This window comes from Chenopodium album, chromosome 17, assembly GCF_948465745.1.
Source record: "Chenopodium album chromosome 17, dcCheAlbu1.1, whole genome shotgun sequence".
Lineage (NCBI taxonomy): Eukaryota > Viridiplantae > Streptophyta > Magnoliopsida > Caryophyllales > Amaranthaceae > Chenopodium > Chenopodium album.
Window position 1 is genome coordinate 46,984,861 of NC_137850.1, and position 20,737 is coordinate 47,005,597.

The 20,737-nt window shown below is 39.8% G+C and overlaps 1 protein-coding gene across 3 annotated transcripts; it reads right to left on the bottom strand.

Moving 5' to 3' along the window:
* Positions 1 to 2,022: 2,022 nt before the first annotated feature.
* On the bottom strand, positions 2,023 to 8,816 carry LOC145589946 (uncharacterized). Of its 3 annotated transcripts, XR_014101843.1 has the most exons (11): positions 8,659 to 8,816; positions 8,507 to 8,569; positions 8,384 to 8,430; positions 8,022 to 8,071; positions 7,585 to 7,929; positions 7,340 to 7,465; positions 7,176 to 7,245; positions 6,956 to 7,092; positions 5,055 to 5,281; positions 4,817 to 4,918; positions 4,213 to 4,276 (listed from the first exon to the last, which is right to left on the bottom strand). XR_014101843.1 is itself a non-coding variant. In XM_081646663.1 (10 exons), exons 4-9 carry the CDS (start codon positions 8,037 to 8,039, stop codon positions 5,051 to 5,053), a joined length of 927 nt encoding a protein of 308 aa, XP_081502789.1. In that variant the 5' UTR covers positions 8,040 to 8,071; positions 8,384 to 8,430; positions 8,507 to 8,569; positions 8,659 to 8,816; the 3' UTR covers positions 4,817 to 4,918; positions 5,015 to 5,050. The 3 variants fall into 3 exon arrangements, 2 of the variants coding, with proteins under 2 accessions (XP_081502788.1, XP_081502789.1); XM_081646663.1 differs by lacking the exon at positions 4,213 to 4,276 and having other exon boundaries at positions 5,015 to 5,281; XM_081646662.1 differs by lacking the exons at positions 6,956 to 7,092; positions 7,176 to 7,245; positions 7,340 to 7,465; ... (3 more) ...; positions 8,507 to 8,569; positions 8,659 to 8,816 and adding exons at positions 2,023 to 2,442; positions 2,557 to 3,465; positions 3,830 to 3,959; positions 4,062 to 4,111 and having other exon boundaries at positions 4,214 to 4,276; positions 5,015 to 5,190.
* Between the last annotated feature and the right edge of the window lie 11,921 nt (positions 8,817 to 20,737).

The following is a 20,737-nucleotide window of genomic DNA, read 5'->3' on the forward strand; positions in this document are numbered from 1 at the left end:
CATATCTGCTAAGATATGCATGTTATCTCATATTTGACAAGTTTTTTTTCCCCTAAACAAATTTATTCAAAATTATTAGCTTCAATCCTCAAAATCTATAATTATACAAGCTAAGAGGCACACGTGTATAAAAATTTTATAATGTACACATGTAACGTGTACCTCTTAGCTTGTATATATAAAGGGAAGTTTTTTCTTAAGTTTTTAGAGAGCCACGTATGATTTAATTTTCTTATCGCCGCCATGTAGAATTATAAATTTTAGTTGTAGCCAATCAAATAAGAGATTATTATTTTCTTTTAGAATTAAATAATTCAAATGCCACGTAAGCAAAATTGGCGAATGAGATTTTTAAGTTTAAACTAATTAAATATAAAATATTATCTTTATTAGGAATTTTATCTAAATATGTAACAAAATTTAGCACATAAATAAATAAATAAATATTTTAAAAAATTCAAACAAACAATGCATCGCATGGGCTTCATCTAGTAAACCTATATACTAATCACATTAGCAAAAAGTATGTTGAGATGTGAGGGTAATATCAAAATTCAAACAACTTTATTTTCATTCTCCAATTAAATCTCAGTTCGACTTGTTTTTCTTTTTTCAATCTATTATAAACCATATTTCTATGATTCTTCTCTAATTTTTTTTGTTTCTCTCCATAGTTTAACACTTGGTATAACGGATATAAAAAGTCAAAGAGTCATATACTAGTTTATTTACGGAGAATAAAGAAATAGATGTACTTTTTTTCAAAAGTAAAAAGGTCGGGGCAAAAATGAATGGTCTCGACCTGACCCGCCCCACTTAAATTTTAATGTGACCCACAATTTACCAATTTTACTAGCCCTAGGGACCCCTCCATTGACTCAACCCATTGAACAGGATTATTGACAATATCCATCAAATTAGTTTGTATTTCGTGTTATTATGTATTGTATTTTGATCTCTATCGTAAATTTATAATACTTGTCTTATTCGTTCGTTTAAGGGGAAGTATGTATAATAACACAAAATCTAATTTATTAGCAAATTTGGGTTGATGATATTTGCGATTATATGAATAGTTATACATTTTTTTGGGTTTCCTTTGTAAGAATATTTGTACTAACCCCTCAAGTCAGCCGCCCCTCCCCCGCCCCCCGCCGGCGGCCGGCGCCCAGAACTAATCTAAAGTCATGCACACTTTTGGTTGCAAACAATTACAGAGTACATAGTACTCGTAATAGAAAGTACTCAAAATAAAGCTAGGATGTTTAATGTGCGGACCAAATTATCAAAGAGTTTTTAAAATTATTTACTATTTAGTTATATACAAAGTACATTATTAAAATATTTTATGTTAGGTTGTTTAAGGAGCTAATTGGTTATAACTTTGCAAATTCATAAAAGGATACGAAAAGATTACTAAATAGGATAAAGTACAATTCAGATGAAAAAAAAGAACACTTAAAACAGCTTATTAAATGCTCCGTAGGATAAATGAGGGGTGGAGTTAATTAAGATTACTTAAATATTCAAATCAAGGGAGGAAGAGGGAACACTAAGGTTGGAGCTGAACAAGAAAGATATGAATGAGTATGAGATAAGAAAGAGGAGAAATATGAGAGAAAGAGCATTCATGAAGATTTTCTCGTCAAAATAAAATCTATATACCTTTCCAACTACTTTTTTAGGTTAAATGACTACTGCCTTGATTTACTTAAGCCTACTTGTTACAATCAGTTTCACATAGTAGAACATTCACGTAATATTGTGTTAATACTTTGTGACATTCTACTTATAAGTCATACATTAATACAAATAACCCACATAATTCTAAAGTCAGAAATTGTGACCTTCTATGTATTGTAACAAACAATACAAATTGTGACCACAACTAAAAACTATATCAAATAGTCTCTTAATTGTAACAAACAAAACAAATAATCATGACCTATCATTTTACAAACAATACCGATAACTTGGGGAACCGCGCGCAGGTCCACAACTAGTAATATCAGAAAAATAGAAGTCTTTTTTTTTTACACAAAGGAAACGAACTTATATATATTAGGCTATAGCCAAACATCCAAGTACAGCAGTCAGAGAGATATATTACAAGGTTTAGAAACTTGCTGCTCAAAAGATAAACTTGCTGCTCAAAAGATAAACTTGCTGCCCAGAAACATAGAAGTCAATTGTATGCCTCTTTTCATGCACTCACAATAAAAACATTTTACTTCGACACATACTACTATAAATCTCCATTATGTAGTTTTCGAATAAGTGAGACAGTGCAGCTTCTATATAGCGCAAATCAAGATCAGCTCCTCCGTTCTCCCGGAAGTGGTGCACAGTCGCCCTCATGTATCGTACTACTTCAGTGATATCACCTTCTGTATACTTTTTCACCCGACATTGGTCCTCATCCAAATCATCTCCACACAAAATCTATTAAAAATTTTGAAACACAACTATAGATCATTAACAAGGTTAATAGTACCCAAAAAAAAATCAAAAAACAAAAAACAAGCACCTAGTACTAAAGTGTAATCTAATAGATACCTTTTCAAAAATAGTGTCAGGTGGAATTCGTGACATCCAACCATGTAGATACTGCCTGCTTAATCCAAGGGACCATTTGAGACTGTAGCTACTCTTGGGATTGGAGACCAAATGAAAATACAAGGTGACCAAAAATTCAGCTCTTTCCAGGCCATCCCAAAAGGCTGGATAGTTTTTAAGCAACAAAGTCTTCCAAAAGTGCCCCTCTTCATAGGGATAATGAAACAGAAGATCGCCTAAGTATTTTAATTCAGAATTTTCGGTTACTCCTTCAAGTAGTTTCTCCATGATCAGCAAGACATTCTGCATATCACCTTGCTTTTTCAATATCATCACGGAATCATCAAATGTCACTCTATCTCGAAAAGATAGTGTAGTCTCAAACCTAACCATTTTGGAACCAATATGATTGATAACAACTTGTGTTATCAAAATATTGGTCCAATCATGTAAACCATCATGAGCACCATATTTCTCATGATAGTCAAGCACCCCTAATACTATACTTTGCATAATTCTTAGGCATTCCCGTTTCAAAAGATTAGGACAATCGACTTGAGGCAATATATCTTTCCAACCAAGATAAACACCTAGACACCTATCTTCTTTCTTTTCATGATCCTTTAACCAAGATGCTAAGGTGAACGGTTTTGAATAATATGAAATTGCATCCCCATCATGAAAAATTGGAAAATCTAACGGTAGGAGTGGCATTCCTCCTGTAGATGTTTGTTCAATGAGGTCCACTTTCTCATCTAACACTTCATCCAACACCTTATCCACCACTTCATCCACCTTATCCAAATCCCCAACAACTACTATTGACTCCTCATTCAAATCTTTCCCAAAAGAATTATCATCCTTTTCTAGCTTTTCTTTTCCCTTTGATGTGCCACTTTCTTTGGATCCCTACAAAATATTGAAAACAAATATATCGTATATATATAACCCATCATTAAACATTAATTTATTAGCTGGAGATCGAGAATTAACGAACTCTCCACATTAACAAACTTACATACACCAAGTAAAGTAAAGAAACATATATAGATATATATATATTGCTCATGAATCAATTCATTTAGAATGGAAATACTACATAAAGATATGTAAATGAAATAACTAACATAAATCAATCAGATACACTCACTATCTACATCTTAGTTAATTTTATGGGTAGCATATGTATAGTACAGTACAGTGTTTACATACATACTATATTCCATATATTACTTACTCGTATCATATTGTAGCAATCAAAGAAGTCATTTACCTTCTTGGAAGACTTTGAACTTCGAAGGGTAGGCTTTGAACTTTGAGGGGTAGGCTTTGAACTTGGAGGGGTAGGTAGGAAACCAATATCCGTCAGTTTTTTTTGATGTTCTTTATTCCACATTTTGAGCCTTAAAAAAAAAATACAAATTATAATATCAGTGTAGTGTGACAAAAATGGTCAATTGCATATATTTCATTAGCTACAACCTAATTAAATTCTAGTTACATACCAGCCTACTTGAATTTTTGGATCAATAGTTTCCAACAGTGGCTTCAAATCCTGCATAGTCACGTCATTCATAATTAATGAGATGACGACATTTAATAATAATACGTAGTAGAATAAATCATCAAAGATTGTAATGGCTCGATTATTAATTACCAAACGAATTTTATCCATTTGCGTGTCACTTTGCAAATGTAATTGTAACTTGGGAGACAGAACCTAAAATTACAAGAAACTAAGTCAAGAAACACATTTTGTATATATACCAAAAAGTCGGATACTATACAAGCATATATATTACATTTACACAATTTATGAGCATCATATTCTACATTGTATATACAATGCAACATATTCAATAATGATCACCCATCATGTGATAAGTTGAAAAAAACTTGAAGTTAAAAAATCTCTAATCCATTTCTAATTTAACACTATTTTTTTCTAATGGGAAGCTATAGTAGCAAACAAATTTGGTAACAAAAGCTCAAATTCTTGGATTTGGAGAAATAAAAGTCATGCATAGGTGGAAATACAACAATGAAACAACCAATTAAGAATAGTGAAAATCTTATCCTCATAAGGAAAAAGGAATTTTTTTGGAAGTATAGGCTCTAATCTAAAGCTAATTAAAAAGCTCTTATGTGAGTTTGATCTAACTGTCTTACATAACTTATGTCAATAGGGTTATATAATCTAAAAGGATTAAAAAAAAAAAAAAAGGAAGAAAATAACAAAATAAAAAACTAATTTACTTACAATAAACAACAATGCAGATGCTCTAGTCACAGTGGAAAAAAAATGCTCTAATTGCCAATACTTGGAATTGGTTAGCGCATCTGAATGTAACACCAAATCATCCTGAAAAAATCATTATACAATAGAGCATCATATACTATGCAACTTAATTTTATTGGAAAAATTCAAGAATTCGAACAATAATAATCTCACACGTACACTCAAATGTTGGATCGATAAATTGAACATTAATTCTTACTCTGGTACCCAAAGAACATCAACCTTTTTAAGGTCATGGAACTTATTACTATCTATTAACACAATTATTCGATAATCACCATCATCAACCTCACAGCAACTTTCGACCCCTTTGCCTCTTAAAGAAAGTTCAAAGTCCTCTTTTGATTTGGCCCTCTTCCTATAGTTGTCAATTGATTTGTTCTCCTGGTCAACCTCAGCGGATAGAGTTTTATGACTTTTATCATCCTGAAAAAGTCAATTAATTAATATATCAGACTTAGCAAATAATAACCTGCCTTATTAATAAAAGGTCAGTTTAAAAGTCAGCAAGTAAAATGGTGCCAAATTACTCATGTAGACTTCTAGTTAAACTGCATATGTGTGGAACCCATGATTAGATTATCATTTGAGATTCTGATAAGAAATTATTTAGGCCAAAGTGAAAAGGTTTGTCTATTATATAATTCATCAATGCATAGGTATTATACCAGGTAAGATTTTTTATTTTTTTGGGTGAAGGAGAGGGGCAAAGCCCCATTCATTTACCTCAAAACAAAAGAAACAAACACACCAGCAAAAGAACAAAAGAAAAACAAGCAGAGCAAAGTAAAAAAAAAAATAAAAAAAAATAAAAAAAAAATAAACTAAGGCTGAGAAGCAGCCCCAGCTAGCCATCGCAAAACACGATCAGGTTATTCCTATTGCTCGGCACCATACGAGGAAGAGCAACACATCCCAAGTCCTCCAATAAAACTACATGAAGATCCTTCGGGATCGCCTCAAACATGATTAGGTTTCGCTCCGCCGTCACCCCATAGTTTTCAAGCCAATCGGCTGCCCAACAGTGAGACACTACTACTTCCCAGTCCCTGTCTCAATAAGTGCCTTGCACTTTCGAATCATATAAATGTATGGAAAGTTGGTTGGAATTTCATCCACTAACATGCTAGCTATTACCCAAAATCCACCAATATGTGAACTTTTCGATGCCCTCCCTCCCAAGCAATCTGCAAGCCTCGCATAACAGCCATTAACTCGGCCTTAGTACATGTGCATACTCCACATTTGACAGCAAAATATTCAAACTCCCCTGAGCTTCCACGAATCAGTCCCCCAGCTCCTGCTGCACCAGGATCACCTTTTGCCGCATCAGTATTAAGTTTAACCCACCCTATGTCAGGTTGCACCCATCTAATATAAGCATGTTCCCTTCTCCTTTTGCCTCCTTGATCGAGCAGAGCATATATCCCCTCTCCATAGCTTGTTTAATTAGACCAACCCGAGCAAATATAAAGCTAACTTGGTCAACTGGAATCCTTGGCTCATTATTGAAACATCTTTCGTTGTGCCACCTCCATAACCACCAACACACAACAGCAAACACTCTCGGCCATTCCTCACCTCTCAACACATCACCACTTTCAATGTTCTCCAGCACCCAATCCATCACAGGATTATTACTCAAGTTGAAAACAGAACTCCCACCCAATTTCTGCGAAACTATACAAGCAGCAGGACAGTTTTTTAAGATGTGAATTTCTGATTCTTCATTGGCACCACACATCTTACAACGAGGGTCATCAGTTAAGGATCTAATGAATCTAATTTGTTAGTCATTAGTCTTCCTTGAACAGCCAACTAAACAAAAAATCTGATTCTCTGAGGTACAGGAAGCCTCCAGATTAACTTCCATCCTTGAACGTCTTCAATTAAGGCTGAATTCTCATCTCTTAGATAAATTATACCACCTAAGATAAATTAAGATAAGAAACAATATTCCTAAAACATATATATATCTCATAGCAATAAAATTCAGCAAATCATAAAGATATTATCATATCTCAAACAGATTCTCATACAGATTTATTATTAAGGAAATAATCCCAAAATAAAATTATTATTTCTCTAATGTACACGTACCTGAATGATGTTATATATAAGTCCATTGGTACACTTCTCGATAACAAACATCACCGCCATTTCATCATCATCTTTTTGCGGAAATACCCTTTGCAAAGTCAATTTCCACCCCAACCAAAATCGATGGTACAAAAAAGCTGATTAAAAAACAGGAGAATATATTAAAAGCAAAATTATTTATAAAGTTTGGAAATAAATAAATAAAATTTATATTCAATACCCAGTGTATTATCCCAATATAATTTTGTTAGGATAATAAATTTGCCTCTGAACCCTAATAGATCTTTCACCTATATAGATCAAAGAAAAAAAAATTTAGTCAATAAAAATAATGAAATTAGATATTTTATAACATAAACTTGAAATAAATATATAATAACTAACATTGTGAAGATATTGATCAAGACACTTGTCACCCTTATTCATGTGATGAGCCCATAAACAAAGGCAGTCAAAGCACCCTTTGTCCAAAATTACATCATACGACCTTGGAATGAGAATAGGTGACTCCTGAAAATAACAAAACAAAAAAAAAAAATCATTGTCTCAAGTAATTCAAAATTATAGGTTAGTTCAGCATAAAAAGTAATCATAATATAATGCTCTTCGTACTAAATAATTGATCGAACCTGAAGTGGGGCTAGAACATCCTTTGTTAGCCATTGCATTCCAACTTTTTCTCTGTGTTGATTCTTCATTGTCTTGATCAATTCACTCGAATAATCCACGCTAGTAATATTATGGAAGCCACTCGAATAAAGTTGCTCACTTAATCTTGAATTGCCACAAGCCGGAACAAGTATATTAGGTGATTGTAGAATTTCGAGATTAGGCATAATATCGGGGCTCAATTCATCCCACGATAAATACCATTCTACAGCAGATGATTTTTTTTTCCTCTTGTAAAATCTGTTCCATTCCTTACTATTATTGAATAAGTCAAAGTTATCCATATCACTGATATCAGTTACCACCTTCATATTCAAAAAGAAAAAGAGAAAAAAAATCACTTAATTATGCATGCAGAAATTAACTCCCAAGGGACAAGAAAAATAAGCACACTGACCTTCTCTTGTTCCGTCATAACTCACAGTAGTAAACTCCAAAGTCCAAACACTAAGTACATGCAAAAACACATATTATTATAACAATATATTTTCAATATAATAATACATGAAAATATAAAATTGAATTATTATAATAAAATTGCATTAATTACTTTAGTTCTATAGTTAGGTTGGTAGCTTAATATTATTGAAGAGTATTCTGTTTGGTTTTCCTTCGATCATAAAAACGAACCCATAATTACAATCAAATCAAACCATTTACCATAAGATTGATTAAACCTTAATTAGCAACTGTGACAACAAAAATATGAATCAAATTGCACAATTATAGAAAGCAGTTAAACAAGGAGAGAAAACTGACAGTGCCGGAGATGATCGGGAAAGCAGAGGTGGCGACGGAGGTAGGTCCTGAATACGGTGGTGTAAGTTAGGGTTTTTGGAGAACCTAAAGAAATTTAAAAAAAAAAAAAATCAGACGGCTTACCTGGGTGGCGGCGACGGAAAAAGGAGGAGGGACGGGCAGTGAGGATATCCGGCGACGGTGGTCCTGCGAAAGGGGTTGATTTGCGACCCAAAATTAGGGTTTTTCGCACAAATTAACGAAATTAAAAATATATATATATTCAGAACACTTACCGACGAGGAGCGTTGCCGGCCGGAGGACGCCGCGTCGGTGGGAGGAGTTGCTTGGGTTAGCGCTGTTTTCGCCTTCTTCGTTGTTGCCCTCTTTCCCCTTCTTTGTTGAAACTCAGTTTCGTTTTGTTTAAATTCTTTTTTCAAAAATCTACGACCGGTTCTGGTACAGACCGGCTGTAAGTAGGGATGGCAATCTAGTCCGGATCCGACCCTACTCCGCCCCGATCCGAGGTAAATATTCGCTCCGAGTCCGAGAAAACTGTAATCCGAGTTCGACTCCGTTAAAATAATCCGACTCCGAGTCGGAGGAGGGTCAGAGTCGGATCCTACAAAAAATCCGAGAAAAAAATCCGACTCCGACAAATGTCCGACTTTAACGGATTATCCGACTCCGACTCCAATAGATAGTGAATTTTTGTGTGGGTCATGGTGGCATTGGGTGTGGGTTGTAAAGGCCCAAATAGCCCAACATCTCAAAGTATATTGAATAATGAAAAAAAAACTCGGAGTCGGGTCGGATCGGATGTCGGTTATTGAAGTTGGAGTCGGAGTCGGAGTCGGATTTAACCTCCGACTTCCTGTCGGGTCGGAGTCGGATTTAGCATAATCCGCTCCGAGTCCGACCTGTTGTCATCCCTAGCTGTAACCATTTTGGCAAATTTTAACATGCACCATGGTGCACGTTAAATTGTGTGCACCACCAATAATAAGATGCCACGTGTTTTACAATTTTTCATCACTACCAACATTATTATCTCTCGGTATTTTCTCTCTCCTCTCTTCTCCTCCCTCACACTTTCTTGATTTCTGATTTCTCTCTCCTCTATCTTCTCTCTTCTATTTTTCTCTCTCTTAAATTCATTCATTATTTTGTTTTTGATTTAATTTCTGCATCACCGTTGTTCATCACCATAGATTGAGATCCTTCATCTCCTTTTCTTACAATTCATAATTTCAAATTTCTCTCACCTCTATTTTTCTTTTTCTTAAATTCATTCATTGTTGTTGATTTAATTTCAAAATTCGTTTTCTTCAACCTTCAATTTGAAGCTTTGTTAATGGAGTTTTTGCAAAGAATTGAAGTTTAAAATGGCGGATTTGACGAGGATAAGGTGTTTAAGACGACGAGATGATTATTTTCCAATGAGATTCCATTGTCTAAATCACTATGGCTAGGTTTGAGTTTCGAAATATGTAGTTTTCATATTATTTTGATTTTTTTTGTTAGTGATATTTATGTATTATATTATCAACAGTTCTGTTTTTTGTTATCTTTTGGTATTTTGACATTTAAGTTAAAAATATGAACGTAGGATACGTTTCCTATAAATATATATTTTTACTGATATATATTTTTGGATTTATGAACATCTTAATTATAATTTTGAACATGTGATACATTTCTTATGAACTTTTTTTAGATCTATGTATTTTGTAATCATCCTAAAAAAATGGGTGTTTTGTACTTTACAATGCATATATCTGAACATTTGATTATTTGCATATGAAAATTTATTTTGGTTTCGATTTATGAATTTTTAAAACCTTTTTATGTTTTGTAATTATGAACCTATTATGTTAGATATCATGTTTTTTTATGAAAAATTGAGTTGGATTGATTATTTGAAAGATATTCATATATTTAATGTTATTTAAGCTGCTAAAAGTATGTTGAATTTGATTTTTGATTTTAATTGTTTTTTATTTTATGATTTTCAGTTTCATTTATAATTTAATTGTTGAATTGATGCTTTAATTTGTATTTTATGAATATAATTTGTTTATATCAAGTCTTTGACCATTTTGTTCATATAATTCGAGTAACGTACTTTTCATTGTATTTATTATCAAAATTGTTATTAGCAATATCATATTATGAACACTATTTCTATTTTTATGAACATTTAGGTTACTTTAATGAACCTTTCTGTTTTACATAATTCTTTGAGTATGTATATATGCTTTTTAGAATATAATTGTAAACGTGATGAATTTGATCACTTGTTGATTGAACTATTCATGAATTTTGTTTTATACGATTCTGAACATTCGGTTCATATGATTTCTAAACTTGATTTTGATATTTGATTATAATTGCTTATTTTTTCCCGTATTTGAACTTTGTTGTTTTATTTTTGAACTCTAGTAATGGTTATTATGAACTGTGTTTGTTTACTGCAGTTAGAACGTATGCAGTTGTTTATAAGGAAAGTCTGAAGGCTGAGCAGCATTCTGAGCAGTGTCTTCGGGTGCAGAAGTTTTTGAACGGTGATCAGTGTTTTGTGGTTGGGTTCAGAAGTTTATGTAGGGGGTTTAGTGGTTTTTGTAGGGTGTTCGGTGGTTTGTGGTTGGGGTTCAGAAGTTTTTATAAGGGATTCAGAGGTTTTTGTAGGGTGTTTAGTGGTTTGTGGTTGTTGTTCAGAATTTTTTGTAGGGTGTTCAGTGGTTTGTGGTTGGGGTTCAAAAGTTTTTGTAGGGTGTTTAGTGGTTTTGTGGTTAGGGTTCAGAAGTTTTTGTAGTGTGTTTAGTGGTTTGTGATTTGGGTTCAAAAGTTTTTGTAGGGGTTTAGAGGTCTTTTTAGAGTGTTCAGTGGTTTGTGGTTGGGGTTCAGAAGTTTTTGTAGGGGGGTCAGAGGTTTTTGTAGTGGGTTCAGTGGTTTGTGGTTGGGGTTTAGAAGTTTTTGTAGGGGGTTTAGAAGTTTTTGTAGGGTGTTTAGTGGTTCGTCATTGGGGTTTAGAAGTTTTTGTAGGGGATTCAAAGGTTTTTGTAGGGTGTACAGCGGTTCGTGGTTGGGGTTCAAAATTTTTTATAGGGTGTTCAGTGATTTGTGGTTGGGGTTCAAAAGTTTTTGTAGGGGGTGCAGGGGTTTTGGTAGGGTAAAGGTGGACATCGTGCCGTCGCGGGCCGTGCCTGGGTGGGGCTCGTGTCGTGCCGTGCCGTGCCAAATTTTGGCACACCCCAGCCCACGGCACGGCACGGCCCACGGGCCAGCCCGTAAAATTTTAATTTTTTTTTTAATAAATATATATGTATATAAAAAGAATTAGATATATATATTTTTTTTTTTGAACAACTTAAGTTTATATAAATAATGTTATTAATTTATGTTTATGTTAATGTTAATATTTTTTTTAATTTAATTAAGTTATATAAATAATTTATGTTTATGTTTATATAAACTTAATTAAATAAGTTAATATAAATAAACTTAATTAAATAAGTTAATATAAATAAACTTTGTTTAGGGTAAAAATACCCCATGCGCGTAGTCCAGTCCCGCAGCGACACGTGGCCCTGTCAAAAGGCGACACGTGTCCCAATAGGAAGATGACACGTGGCCTGTGTTCGTTGGAGCACCTGAAAAAGAAAAGAGATTAAAGGCCTCCTTACATCAGGAGGCCCAACTACCTTTAAGAGCCGCAAAATGGCGCCCTAGAGGGACACGTTCCCTACACTGATTGCGCAGCCAATCAGAGCACATTTTCCTAGGTCACTTACCCTAAGGGGCACAGATTTCCACCCCTGTAAATACCCCAATCATTTATGATGGGAGGGGTGGATTGTGACAATACAGAAAAAAGGCATTAAATAGCTCTAACTTCTCTCTACTTTCTCTCTCTAAACTTATTCCGTTTCCGGTCACTAACTTGATCGTCGAAGGCGAATATTCCGTAAAGGGAATATTCGTTGATTTTGCAAGTGTCCGAGTCTATCTGCCAGGAGAACGTTACCAGCGTCCGAGGATATCAAAAAATCACCCGAAACATTTGGCGCCGTATGTGGGGACGCTCGTACGTTATGGCAGTAGATGGTCAGGCACCGAACACCGGCTCTCGTCTTGGCGAGGACGGTCATGTAGAGCAGTTAGAAACTACAATACATACCAGTGATCCTTTGACCGCCTCATTTCAAGAGGTCGAGGATCCTCCAGTTACAGTTACTTCCCTGCAAGCTGCGCTCAACAAACTTCGGAAGGAGTTTGAAAGCAACAGACCTTCTACCTCTAGGCAACAGCCCAGGAGAGAGGGAGAAGGTGCTTCGAAGAGGACGCAGAGCAAAGCGGCTAACGCGACGGATGCTGGGAACACTCCGTTCCGCCTGCCGCAGGGAAGGACTCCTAGGGTCCCTCGGACAAGCTTGTCTTGTTTGATGGCGAAATCACAGCCGGCTGGGGGGGGGGGAGGCAGACAGTCTCAGAGAGAAGAGCCAGAGCCGTCTCGACGTTGGAGGGACGCAAGAGACTATCTTCGGCACAAACAGCGGGAGCGTGCCGCCTCCTCGGACACGACCTCTACTCCAACAATGCCGGATGAGTTCCCTAACCACTCTCTCTCCAACATACCAACTCGGCCATCTCGAGTAGGAGTCAAGCTGTTTGTACTCCAACCCCCCCATCCCAGTTCAACAACTTCAGTATCCTCAGATTTTCAATGGCATGATGCCGCATAGTCCCCAGGTCTTAGGGTAATGCGGGCCGTACGCCCAAGTGCTCGGTCAGGCTCCATATATGGCCGGACAAGTCACGCAACCGCAACCGATTGATTGGCAGATGCGCTTGCTGGCTCTTGGGGACAAGCCGCCTCCGTTTTCGCAAGATATCCTGAAATCTCCTCAGCCAGCTAAAGTAAAGAGTGTCCTGGTGGGTGCCTATGACGGCACAGGCAACCCCGAGGAACACATCACTTCATACAGAAATCTGATGTACTTGCAGAGCGTCGATGACGCTACTTGGTGTAAATGCTTCCCGGCCACTTTGAAAGGTGTGGCGCAGGATTGGTTCAACAGCCTTCCGGCCGGGTGCATCAATTGTTTCACAACTCTCAGTCTACTGTTCGTAGGGAATTTCTCTTATAACATTCCACCTCGAAAAACAAGCCTCAACTTGGCAACGATTGTGCAAGGAAAGAATGAGGGCCTGCGCTCGTACGTGCAAAGGTTCAACCAGGAAAAAGCCCAGATTCATAATCTCCCGGATGAAATGGCGTACTCTGAATTTCTCCGGGGATTAAGGCATAATGGTTTTAAGTTTGATTTGGTAAGAAAAAAGGTTCGGACATACGCAGGCGTACTGCGGGAAGCCGAGGCCTACATTGAAGCGGCTGATTTTTGTTCGCTTACTAAAGTAGAAACGCCGGCTAAGGGGGCCGAGAAGAAACAATCTTCTCAGCAAGACTCGGCCGGTAAAAAGAAAGAGGCGAACAAAAGAAAGGAAGTCTGGGTGGCGGACGGCCAACAACCAAAGTCAAAGAAGGTGAAAACGTACGAGCCGCAATATGAGTTCAACAAAGATTGCTATTCAATCCTGATGGAAATCAAGGACAAATTTGATTTTGAGAAGCCTCAGCCGCTGAGAGGCTCGGCGCAATTCAGAAACAAGAACATGTACTTCCACTACCACAAGGATGTGGGACATGATACGAATGATTGTATCAATTTGAAGAAGCTGTTGGATAAGCTAGCCGAGAAGGGCATGTTGAATTCATATGTAATGAAGTCCAAGTTCACATATACGCGGACAGACAACACGTCCGAAAAGAAAAAGAAGAAGAATGACAAAGAAGATGATGGGAATAACACCGATTCAGGCTTCGTGGCCGTAATATAGGGGGGATTTGCCTCAGGCGGCCCCACAATGAAAGGGATCAAGTAGGATGCCAGGAATTTAGGAAAGGTAATGCAGGCGGACGTTGTGAAGCCCGAACACTTTCCCGAAATAGTCATCAATGAGGCCGACAGAGGACAGGTCAAAGCCATGCACAATGATCCAATGGTATTTATCATGAAGATCGCCAATCTGAAAGTAGGCCGAATACTGATCGACACGGGCAGTTCGTCCGACATCATTAGTCTGGTCGCGCTGAAAAATTTGAAGTTCCCAGAAGATGCCCTAAAAGATATCACCCACCCCTTGGTTGGGTTTGGGGGGAATGTTATTCATCCGGTGGGGCAGATTGACTTGTCCGTCCGTTTCGGACAGAAGGGGGAGGGAAAGGACATGGTTGTCCGCTTCCTAGTGGTTAAAGAGCTCACTGGCTATAATGTAATACTTGGCCGCCCCACTTTGAATGCAGCAAAGGCAGTCATCGTCCCTCATTTAATGCTGTTAAAGTTTGAAAGGACGGACGGGAAAGTTGGCACAATTCAGGGAAGCCAAAAGATGGCCAAGGAATGTAATCAGCTGGCGGTGAAGCCAACTATATGCGGACCAAGGATGTCCGAGTCAAAAGATGAAGAACCCTCACTCCCAACATACCAGGTCGGCCAGAAGCGTAAGGCGGCCAAGACAGAGCACGCCTAGCGGCTAATGACTGTCGGCCGGCCAGAAAAATTAAGGCCACAGTCGGCCGGCGATCATCAGGTAATAGTGCTGGACTCCGATCAGCCAAGTCGGACGGTCAGGGTAGGCACTATAGCCGTGAGTCTGCTTGGGGATGGGCTGGTTCAACTGTTGAGAAAGTTCAAAGATGTCTTTGCGTTTGAGGTGAGGAGCTTACTGGCTATAATGTAATACTCGGCCGCCCCACTTTGAATGCAGCAAAAGCAGTCATCGTCCCTCATTTAATGTTGTTAAAGTTTGAAAGGACGGACGGGAAAGTTGGCACAATTCAGGGAAGCCAAAAGATGGCCAAGGAATGTAATCAGCTGGCGGTGAAGCCAACTATACGCGGACCAAGGATGTCCGAGTCAAAAGATGAAGAACCCTCACTCCCAACATACCAGGTCGGCCAGAAGCGTAAGGCGGCCAAGACAGAGCACGCCTAGCAGCTAATGAGTGTCGGCCGGCCAGAAGAATTAAGGCCACAGCCGGCCGGCGATCATCAGGTTATAGTGCTGGACTCCGATCAGCCAAGTCGGACGGTCTGGGTACGCACTATAGCCGTGAGTCTGCTTGGGGATGGGCTGGTTCAACTGTTGAGAGAGTTCAAAGATGTCTTTGCGTTTGAGGTGAGTGAGATGTAGGGTATAAGTCCTGACCTGGCCGTGCATAAGCTGGCTGTGAACCCAGTTGTTAAACCTGTTCGTCAGAAAAAAAGGAATCATGGAGAGGAAAGGAATCAGGCGGCAGCAGCTGAGGTAAAAAAGCTGCTGGACGTTGGTTTCATCCGGCAATGTTATTATCCTGATTGGGTAGCTAATGTGGTACTTGTGAAAAAGCCGAATGGAACTTGGAGGATGTGTGTGGATTATACAGATTTAAACAAGGCATGCCCTAAGGATAGCTTTCCCTTGCCCAAAATCGACCGTTTGGTCAATTTGACGGTCGGGCATGCCCTAATGAGCTTCATGGACGCCTACTCCGGATTCCATCAAATTCCTCTATGGGAGAAAGATCAGGAAAAAACTGCGTTTGTTACTGAGCAGGGGTTGTATTGCTACAAAGTGATGTCGTTCGGCCTAAAGAATGCCCCTGCTACTTTTCAGCGTCTTGTTAATACAGTGTTTAGGGATCAGCTCGGCCGGAACATGGAAGCATATATTGATGACATGATTGTCAAGTCAAAAGTTCCGGCCGACCATTTGAAGGATCTACAAGAAACTTTTGCCGAACTCAGGCGGCATAGAATGATGTTAAACCCGAAGAAATGTGTCTTTGGTGTTGAGTCTGGAAAATTTCTCGGATTTTTAATTGATCAACGTGGGATAGAGGCAAATCCCGAAAAAATCCAAGCCGTCCTTGACATGAAGTCACCAAGAACAATTAAAGAGGTGCAAAGGCTGACCGGCTGTTTGGCAGCACTTGGTCGATTTTTGTCAAGATCAGGGGATAAATGCCGATATTTTTTTTCAATCCATCAAGAAGAAAGCCATGTTTGAGTGGACGGAAGAGGCCGAGGAAGCATTCGTACAACTAAAGAATCATTTGCATACGTTGCCTCGGCTAGTCAGTCCACTCAATAATGAAAAGGTGTTCGTCTATCTTGCCATCTCAGAGCACTCACTAAGTGTCGTCCTACTTGCTGAAAGGGATGGTCATCAAAGTCCAGTCTATTTCATCAATCATGTGTTGCACAATGCCGAGTTTAGGTATCCCCCTGTTGAAAAATTTGGCCTAGCATTGTATATGGCATCGAAAAAGCTGCGACCTTATTTCTTGGCGCATTCAATTGTGGTCTACACTGACCAACCCCTCAAGAAACCGTTTGCAACTCTAGAAGCTAGTGGCCGAATGCTTAAATGGGCTTTGGAATTAAGAGGCTTCGACATAGCGTTCGAGCCCAGAAAGGCGATAAAGGGGCAGGCCTTTGCTGATTTCTTGGCTGAAATGACACGGCCGGATCAACAACCGGCCGGAGACCAGACCTGGAAGGTATATGTAGACGACAGTGCAACAGCAACTGGATGTGGAGCTGGGATTATATGTCAGTCTCCTGAAGATGACAAGTTTGAATATGCCTTGAGATTTAAGTTCCAAGCCTCAAACAATGAAGCCGAGTATGAAGCTCTCCTTGCCGGCCTTAGGATGTGTAAGGCGTCAGGAGCCGTGAAGATTGATGTGAGCTCGGATTCCCAGCTAATAGTAAGCCAGGTTAATGGCGACTTTGAGGCTAGGGAGCCGGCCATGATGAAATATTTGAAGATGGTAAAAGGAGAGGCCGAGAACCTAGAGCATTTTACTTTGCAACATGTTCCTCGTTCGTCCAATAGCCAGGCGGACGCCCTTTCCAAGTTAGCCTCCTCAGCATCATGTGATACTCCCAGATCAGTGTTTTGGGAAGTAAAAGAAAAGAGAAGTATTGATGCCGAACCGGTTCAGACCATTGATAGAAGCTCAACATGGATGGATGGAATCGTCTCTTATTTGAAAGATGGATTACTTCCGGCCGACCCAAAAGAGAGCTGGTTAATGAAAAGAGAGCAGCCTGGTTCGAGTGGAAGAATGGGGAGCTGTTTAAAAAATCTTTTGTGAAACCTTATCTAAAGTGTATTACCCCTGAAAGAGGGCATGATGTGCTGGACGACCTCCACCAGGGGCATTGTAGTCCCATATTGGAGGACGAGCCTTAGCTGAAAAAGCCACTCGCTTAGGGTACTACTGGCCGAGCCTAAAGTCGGACGCCATGGAAATGGTAAAAAAATGTGATAAGTGCCAGAGGTTCGCAACCCTAATTCATCGCCCCGCTAACAGTCTGACGGCCATAAGTAGTCCGCTTCCCTTTGCAAAATGGGGCATGGACATCTTGGGTCCGTATACGCCGGCCTCCGGACAAAGGCGATATGTGTTAGTAGCAGTGGACTACTTCACAAAATGGGTTGAAGCTGAGGCCGTCCGAGGAATTAAGTGGACGGATGTTTCCGCCTTCATTTGGAAGAGCATAATTACTCGCTATGGAATACCTCAGTCAATGGTGTTCGATAATGGGGCCCCAATTTGAAACGCCCCAGCTCAAGGATTGGTTGGGAGACCAGGGCATAACTCACCGTTTTGCCTCAGTCGGCCGACCAAAAGCCAACGGTCAAGTTGAAGCCTACAACAAGTTGATCTCCAATGGTATCAAACGCAAGCTTGAAAAAGCAGGCGGCCTGTGGGCTGATGAGTTGGTTAATGTGCTATGGTCCATACGAACAACAGCAAAAAGCTCCACAGGGGAGACTCCCTTCTTTTTGGTCTATGGGGCTGAGGCAGTACTCCAAATTGAGATGTATGAACCCACCCTTCAAGTGATGTTGTACGATGAAACGGCTAATTGGGAGGCCATGAAGACCGCCCTGGACTTTCTTCCTGAAGCCAGGGGCAATGCTGCGCTTAGACACGAAATCTATCATCTAAGAATGAAAAAGGCATACAACCGCCGAGTGTCTAAGCGTCCGCTCAAAATGGGAGATCCAGTACTAAGAAAAATGGAAGCGGTAGGCCAAGCTAATGAAGATGGCAAGCTAACCCCGAACTGGGAAGGGCCGTACCAAATCAGAGAAGAAATTTGAGATGGCACGTACCGTCTTGAAGCCCTAGATGGCCGTCCTATTCCACGAACATGGAATACGGACAACTTGAGAAAGTATCATGTTTAAGTCTCTTTCTAGCACTTAGCCAAAAGCTGTGTATACAGCCAGGTCTTAGCGACCGAGCAATGTAATTAAAGCCGTATGGCCTCAACAATGTAATTTTGACAAATTAATGAAAAAGTCAAACATTGTTATCATATCTAGTTGTTTTGTTATGTTTGTTTACACTGATATTATTTAAGTGGAAACGCCGAGTAAAACTGGTAATAAGATTGCTTGCAACATAGCAACACGACCTCATAATGGCTAACCAGGGATGCCGAATGAAAACGGCTACAAGATTGCTTGCAACATAGCAATCCGGCCGCCAAAAAAAAAAAAAACACTAACGTCCGTCTCTTACCAGGACGGACGATATGGCAATGGGTATCCTAAATTCTTTCCTACAAGTAGGGCAAGGGCATACCTAGGCGGTTTAAGCCCAGCCAAACCTAGAAATTTCCAAGTTGAGATATTACTTGGAATTTCTCGAGTGTGTCCGAGCGATAGTTTCAACGGACGGCTCGCATAAAGACAATGAAACGGCCGCATGAATTGTTAATTCGGCACTTCACCTAGTCCAAGGGCAATCATTACTATGATTTAATTAACTTACTAGTTGCCATACCCTTCGAGGCATGACTAACTACCAAGTCAATCAAACCGCTCAGAGTATGGACTAGGCGAACGCCGAATAAAGGGGCATACCCACATGAGACTCGTACGAGAGCAATAAAGCGTAAAACTACGGCAAAATTTGCTAAGTAGGGAAGAGATACATAAAAAGAAGATGTTCAGAAAACGACAAAATCAATATTGAAAATTAAACCGCTCAGAAGGCGGTGAAACGTCTTACAAAGCCGCTCGAAATAGGCGGCACAAATGGGATTCAAAATTGTTCAACAAAATGAAGGAAAATAAACTAAGGGTTAAATATAAAAAGCTGAAGCTTGGGAAGAGGACTTGAGCTCTAAGTAGCCAGATTATCATCGTCCGCCTTTTCCTCCTCCCCTTCGACCTCAGCCTCTTCCTCGTCTTCTTCAGATTCGGGGGAGGTGACGGCGAGTTTAGGAGAGGGCTGACCGGCCTTCTTAGCCTCTTCCCTGAGGCAGACAAACTCCAGCGCTTGGTGAAGCGTTCCTGGTAGTAGGCGACTTCACCCGCGTCCACCATTAGTTCGAAAGCATCGAAGAAATGGGCCTTCAGCCGCTCCTAAGCATTGTGCTCGATGCGGACGATCTCTTCGGCACTGGGCGGCCGAGGTGCTTTCAGCTGTTCGGTCAAGTCCGAAACGGACATCTTTAAGGTCTCCACCTCGGCCCTCAGAGCGTCCGCCTCGTCCAAAGCCGTCTTGAGGTTCTGCTGAGCCAGAGCCAGGTCCCCCTTCAGCTTCTCAGAGGCTTCAAAGCCCTCTTTCCATCTTTGCCCCTCCAGGATGGCCGCATCCCTCTCTTGGCGCATAGCTTCCCGAGCTAAGGTCTCTTGTTCAAGAGCCCTGCCCAGTTTAACCAAGTCTTCAGTTTGCCGCGCAGCCTTGTCGGACAGCGCGTTGATTTGGGTTTCCAGATGAACCCTCTGGAGAGCGGTCGTCCCAGTAACGGCGTCCTCAGCTTTCCGAACTTCTAGCCAAGCCTTCCTCAGTCGTTCTTTCTCATTCTCCTTCCATTCAAGGAAGGCATTTAGACGAAGGAAGAGCTGTGAACAGAACCAAGCAAGTTAGCAGTTACTAAGGAAAAATATGACAAGAATAAAGTCGGTAATGTTCGTGGAAAAATTACCTCGGCGCTGCAGTTTATCATAGGGCCGAGGAAACCCTCATGAATTCCCCTAAATTTGTCGCGCTGTGCCGGGGGAACGGCTCTGGCCATGGCCTCACGCATGGTCTTTCTGTCCGCGCCATTAAGGGACTGGCCGTGCAGCTTCATCTGCATCTCCTCCGCAATATCTGAGATCGGACGCAAAAAGAGTGTTAGATTGTGCAAACGGACTTGTAAAAGTGAAGAGTAATGTAAAAGGTTGGCTAGACTAACCGTCTGAGAAGCTTGGAGGAGATAGGGTGTGGAAGGTAGGAGGAGGCGGCATCGATGCGTCACCT